The 6,804-nt window shown below is 37.8% G+C and overlaps 1 protein-coding gene across 1 annotated transcript in view; it reads left to right on the top strand.

The window, feature by feature from the left end:
• Positions 1-3,509: 3,509 nt before the first annotated feature.
• The window catches only part of LOC134532207 (spidroin-2-like), a 154,618-nt gene continuing 151,323 nt past the window's right edge, over positions 3,510-6,804 (top strand). The window contains exon 1 of the mRNA XM_063368627.1: positions 3,510-3,529. Within this exon, the coding sequence (XP_063224697.1) occupies positions 3,510-3,529 (20 nt within the window). The remainder of the gene's footprint in view (positions 3,530-6,804) is intronic.

The following is a 6,804-nucleotide window of genomic DNA, read 5'->3' as shown; positions in this document are numbered from 1 at the left end:
CACTTCGACATCATCGATATCGAATTCATACGGTAATCTGGGTGAAGAGGATGTCTTCTACAGTGATTTTTACAGTGACTCTGAGGCTGTTGTCAAAGGTATAGACTGTGATGAAGCATCTAAAGCTGACAAGATCGAAGAATGTGTTGGTGTCCTGAGACCGAAATGATGGAAACGTCGTGTTATAATAAATAAATCTGATAATGCTTATTATGATCATTGGGACGATTGTGATATTAAAAGTATGTATAATAAACAAACACGTAAGATGGTGGTAGAAGAGATTGATTACACATCATGGAGAGATCCAAACATATTGGTTGACCGGCTAAGACTTCTACATGGCTCGCTTTGTGCAGGAAACTATTCGTGCATCAAAGAAATATCCTTCATACTCAAAGAACTGAGGAAAGCTGGCTACATACAATAATGGCTTCTTTTACTTGTATTTGTGTAATGTTAAGAAATAAATTAAATATTGAAAGTAAAAATTTAATGTTTTTATTTCTTGTATTCTGATTTCCAACTAGGCCTGTGTTTTCAGCTACTGTAAGTGTGATCATTCCGTTTCCTGTGTGTTGGTTCCGTTTCCTGTGCGTACTGTGTGTACGTTCATTTTTCTGTGTGTATGTTCCGTTTCCTGTGTGTACGTTCCGTTTCCTGTGCGTACTGTGTGTACGTTCCGTTTTCTGTGTGTACGTTCCATTTCCTGTGTGTACTGTGTGTACGTTCCGTTTCCTGTGCGTACGTTCCGTTTCCTGTGTGTACTGTGTGTACGTTCCGTTTCCTGTGTGTACTGTGTGTACGTTCCGTTTCCTGTGTGTACTGTGTGTACGTTCCGTTTCCTGGGTGTACTGTGTGTACATGCCGTTTTTACCTGTACTATTTCTTCATTTCGTTTCCTGTGTGTACTGTGTAATCATTACATTTATTGCGCGTAAATTGCATGTATTGCGCGTACATTGCGTACATTGCGTGATGGAGCTGTTGGAGATTTTTGAGCCGAGTAGACTTGTATCCTTGTAGCTTCATAGACAAGTTTCGTAGCCAGGCGGTCTTTTAGTCATGCAGTCTTGCAGCCATGTATAACTCGGAACCAGCTAGATCCTTTTAGACTCGTAGCCTTGTAGCCACATAGTCTCTTAGACTCGTAGCATTCTAGCCAAATATCATTGGAGCTGTTGTGACAAAAGGCAGTTGGAGTAATGAATATTGGAGCCAATGAATATTGGAGCCAATGAATATTGTAGCCAATGATTATTGGAGGCAATGACTATAGCAGTAAAAATACTGTTGGAGTCAAAAGACTGATGGAGCCTTTTGGAGCCTGATGGAGCATTTGGAGCAATTAGAGCCAATTGATATTGGAGCCTATGAATATTGGAGCTAATGAATATTGGAGCGAGCGAATTAATGGAGCCAATGAATATTGGAGACAATAACAAATATGTTGCCTTTTCGTTGATGGTGCTGCCTTTTCATTGTCGGTGCTTTCAAATGTGCCGCCTTTTCGATGGCGGTGCTTCCATTTCGTTGGCGGTGCTTCCTTTTTGTTGATTGCGCGTAGTACAAACTGTAGTGATTGAATATTTACTAGTTTAAAACCTCTTGGTGTTACTAAAATATTTTTCAAGGTTACTTGGTCCTTTAGAATGTATAAATATGTCACGATGGATTAATTGAATATAATTAGCTAACGACGAAGGTCATGCGGTCCTGAAATGACTAGCCTATACGTCTGATAATGACATGACTCGGTCTCATGGACTGAATACAATTGTTCTATATGTGTGGCTTTGTACATGAACGGCTTATATGTTATTCAGATTATTGAAAAAAAAGACTTTCATAATAGGCTAATCGGCACTGTATTAATTCGTTGCTCAATTGACTTGAGTTGTTTTTCGTAGAATGAATGATTAATAAACTCCGCGAAAGGTAATGGAAAACAAAATCTAAAATTTATTTAATAATTACTTACAACTGTCACTGGCCAAGAATCGAACCGTGGACAGGAATCCAACGAATCAATTTATAAATTAATAATTGATTTTTGCGGAGACAATTTGGAATTTTTCCCGAATTTCTAGCTAAATAATTACATGATTTCAAGATGGCGGTCAAATTTCAAGAAAGCGGGCACCTCAGTAATAATAAATGATTACTGCACTGTAGCAGGTTAGAATAAAACTAGCATGATGGTAAGACGAGTACACACAAGATGGTGACCTCCAGCAGACGAAAACTAGATGGTAGCAATGACCACTAGCATGTGGTAGCTCCTGGTAGCATGTACTGAACATAAAATGTTGGATTAATGATGGGCGTCAAGGTCAAGGTCAAATTTCAAAGTCAAGGTCGTAGTTCAAGGTCAAGGCCGTAGTTCAAGGTCAAGGTCAAAGTTCAAGGTCATGGTCAAAGTTCAAGGTCAAGGTACAAGGTCAAGGTCAAAGGACAAGGTCAAAGTTCAGGGTCAATGACAAAGTTCAATGTCAACGGACGAGGTTAAAGGTATGATGAACAGAAAATTATATCAACATGTCGCCAGCACACTCTAGCAGACGAAAACAAGATGACGGTCTCCAGCGGACGAAGACAAGATGGCGTACATGACGTCATACCAGCTGATTATGTATACCTTGGTATTGGTAATAACGATTTATACCTTGATATTGGTGGTAGGTCAGTCGGTAGGTGGCTTCTGTGGAGGAAGGATCTGATGTTTTTTTTTATTTTTTGCCCTCACCGGTTTCGAACCAAGGACAGGAATCGATATAATCAATCAGAATTCTATTAAGTTAATTTTTTTATGAATTTTGAAATTTTTACCGATTTTCTAACATAAAAATTACGGACTTCCAAGATGGCGTCTAAATTTCAAGATGGCGACCATATCGATAATTGCAACATTAATAGGATCCAATATGGTGGTCGTAACGTAAAGTGTAAGAATGACATGTTACTCAACCAAGATGGCGGGTGTAACAAATTATGCCACTTTTATATAATCCAAGATGGCAACCGTAGCGATAACTGCAACAGTGTTTTTTAAGATTTTTATTAAATTCGATCAAATAATTTTTTTAATGATTTTTAAAATTTTTCCCGATTTTCTAACATAAAAATTGCAGATTTTCAAGATGGCTGCTTGCGTAACGGAAACTGCAACGGTGACGTCACAATCCTAAAAGAGGCTTATCGGAGGCTGTAGACAAGGATGCTTAAGCCTATTTTAGGAATTTGTGTTCTTTCTAAGGCAAAAGACATTTGTGGTTTTTCGATATCCTAATTTTTCCTCGAAACGGGAATTTTTCCCTCGAAAACGGGAAATTTTGAGTCATTTTGAATCAATTTTGAGGAATTTTGAGTCAAAAATGGCCGCCGTGACGTCACAATCCAAGATGGCGGACACCGATACCGAAACCACGCGCCGGCGCCTGTTTCAGGAAATACTATCCTATACTACTAGATAATGTAAATTTTTTAGTAAATATCCAGTCAAGTTCGCAATGAGAGCGGAGAAGTACAGGTAAGTGCATTAACGTCTTATAAAAATGATAATATTTAAATTGCTTGCTCCTGTAATTGGTTTATGTTTGGTTGAAGTTTGAAATATTTCCACATTTCTTCGCAATAATTCTTGGACACGAGTCAGTACATCAAGTACGTAAGTTTCGCCGTTGAGCAGAGTTATGCAAAACAAGATAAAGAAGATAGTAAGCAGGGATTTAAAATATGTTCAGCAAAGCCATAACACACAATTTTAGATTTATTTAGAAGAAACATCGCCAAAATACACAGAATGAGACTCAACGCAAATATGTTGACGTTACAGAATAACTCCTGTTACATTGCGTAATTGAAACCAAACTTAGTTATGGATATTCTACATGTGTAGGCCTACTACTATTTTCCTATTTTGAAGGGAGAAAAGTTTCAAATACTTTTACAGTTGTTAAAGTTTTGTCTAAGCTGCACATTTATGTTACCAATACTGAGGGCCATATCCATTTTTAAAACACCCAAGACCAATAGCAAAATCAAAAGTTATGACACCTCACTGCATTTGCAGTTGGTAATGCGTAGTTGTTGTAAGAACAAGTGATGCTTATTCTTTAAGGTGCCTCAAAAGAGGAACGCTTATTCTTAGATTTGACTACTAGGAATAAGTGAATACTGAATTATATAATTTTAGGGTAAAAGTCAGGTTTAATAGCGGATAGGTTACTTAGAGCGCAAAGAGGGTAAATAATATCCTGAAAAAGACAATACCTTGCATTTGTTAAAAATCTGTCGTGTAAAATTTCAAAAAATAAATTTCCTAAAACATGCTAGCCTCAGAGGCTTATTAAATTACGCTGTAATTTTATCGATAGCCCCAGATGTTACAATGCGCTTTCACATACGCCAGAAGTAATCTACAAAAACTTTATCTTTATGTGATTTATCCGATCCTTATATTTATATTTTAACTAGCTGCCCGACCCGGCTTCGCACGGCTATACTAATGGAAAAAAATTAAACCACATCTCCCATTTACCGTAATGGTAAATTAAAAAAAAATCAGTGAAAAGTTATTACAATGCTGTATAATGTACCGGAGAGAAAATGAATAGCACCGATGGTTTCCCGACTCGTGCACGCAACGTACAACTGATGTACCCGTGTTGCGCTACGGCGGTCTACAGGCAGATCACTCTTGCGCCGCTCATTATACATGCCCCTCCTTGTGGGTACGCCACTGCCGCGCGATGCCCGTTGCCATGGAGACACAGAAGGCATGAACAATGCAAAATACTGTTCTCATGCAGACAAAGTACCCACTGTTGCCTGGTTTTAACCACCCATTAGATCTAATTTTCGGAAAATGTCATCCTGCGTAACATAAGGAACATTAGGGGCAGGCATATTTCGCGAAAAAATCTGCTCGGCGTCGGCGGTCCCTCTCCCACCCTCCCCCTACCCCTGCCCACTACCGGCACACCTCCCCCTCCCACTCCCGCCACACCTCCCCTTCCCACTACCACCACACCTCCCCCTCCACCCCCAATTCCCACAACACCTCCCCCTCCCACTCCCGCCACACCACCCCTTCCCACTACCACCACACCTCCCCCTCCACCCCCCACTACCACCACACCTCCCCCTCCACCACCCAATTCCCACAACACCTCCCCCTCCCACTCCCGCCACACCTCCCCTTCCCACTACCACCACACCTCCCCCTCCACCCCCACTACCACCACACCTCCCCCTCCCACTACCACTTGCAAAATTTCAACGGTGATGAGGACTGCACTAACAATGAAATAGCCGTTGCCATAGAGACGAATGAAGCATCAACAAAGCAACAGCCGTTGCCATGGTGATTTCCTACCAAAAACTGGAAATAAAAAAAATTTAGGGGTGGACTACCCCTAACATTTAGGGGGATGAAAAATAGATGTTGGCCGATTCTCATAGATACCGGATAAGCACAAAAAATTTCATCAAAATCGGTCAAGCCGTTTCGGAGGAGTATGGCAACGAAAACTGTGACACGAGAATTTTATATATAAGATGTGGTTCACCACCACTTGCGTTAGTGTCAAAAATTTAATGTAAATGTAATGTATGCAAATAGTCCCCCAAATAATTGTTGACTACTATGTATGGTTATTTAATGGTTATCTAAAGAACCGCCAGTTTCATTATGAATAAACGAAGGGTCAGATATGAAAAATGCCATGTTTTCGTAACTGGCTATAGGGTGAAACATGGCACGGAATATATATATATATACATGTATATATTATAAATATGTTTTATGCAACTTTTTAAATAGCTTCTTGAAATAAGTTTTGTACTATAACTAATCTTCTGCAATTTTTCCGAATCACTGTATGTACAAGAAAAATAATATTAAACACTGTACACATATAATTGATTTGTTCAGTACGTCTTCAGCATTGAAAAAACAAGTTTAGAAATAAATCTTCATGAAAATATTTTTTTTTACATTAGGGATCAGATAATGTTGAATTGTTTTTTTGAAATTATATTATATATAAGTTTTGAAAAATGTTTAACGTTTAGACGACCAGGAGCAAATAATTTTATAAATGAGGTTACCATGCATTAACAATCAATATCAAGCTATAGTCAACAAGGCATAAAGTAATGTTAATCTGAAATGATGGAAACACTTTCAAATTGTATTAATTATTCAGATTCTAAAGATACATGGATAAATCAATTAGCGACTTGACAAATTGTTTGGCCACTTAATTAAAAAAATTATATATTTTCAGAAATGATTTAATTATTCGCTGCATCCCATAACAAGTAATAAACGATATCAAAATCAAATAGTTCTATGGCACCATTTTTATTGATGTTAAAATATAGCTCAGGTTATCTTTCGCTTCTGAACTCGTAAGGCATGCTAAAGTAATAAAACAGTTAATTAGTAGACAATGCAGTGTTTAAGAGTCATATCCCATTCGAGATTTATGGCTGTGTGCCAGTCAAATTATACAACAACAAAAATAATGGTTACAATGCAAGAAATCATGGAAACAAACACATTTATTTACATAGTATAATGAGGCAAAAATTACTTTTAATTGAATAGTAAAACTCCCTTTTTATGGAATGTATAAAATTATTAAAACACATGATTATTATAGAATTCTTGATGATACCAAATTGTTAAATGTAATCAAGTGCACCTGAACTTATACTATTACATGTACACACATTTATTTACATACATCCTTTTAGATAACATTTTATGAACACAGGAACAATTCAAAAGATACTATA

The sequence above is a fragment of the Bacillus rossius genome, chromosome 5, assembly GCF_032445375.1.
Source record: "Bacillus rossius redtenbacheri isolate Brsri chromosome 5, Brsri_v3, whole genome shotgun sequence".
Lineage (NCBI taxonomy): Eukaryota > Metazoa > Arthropoda > Insecta > Phasmatodea > Bacillidae > Bacillus > Bacillus rossius.
The sequence above is the reverse complement of the archived record's forward strand: the minus strand, read 5'-3'. Positions and strand labels throughout refer to the sequence as shown.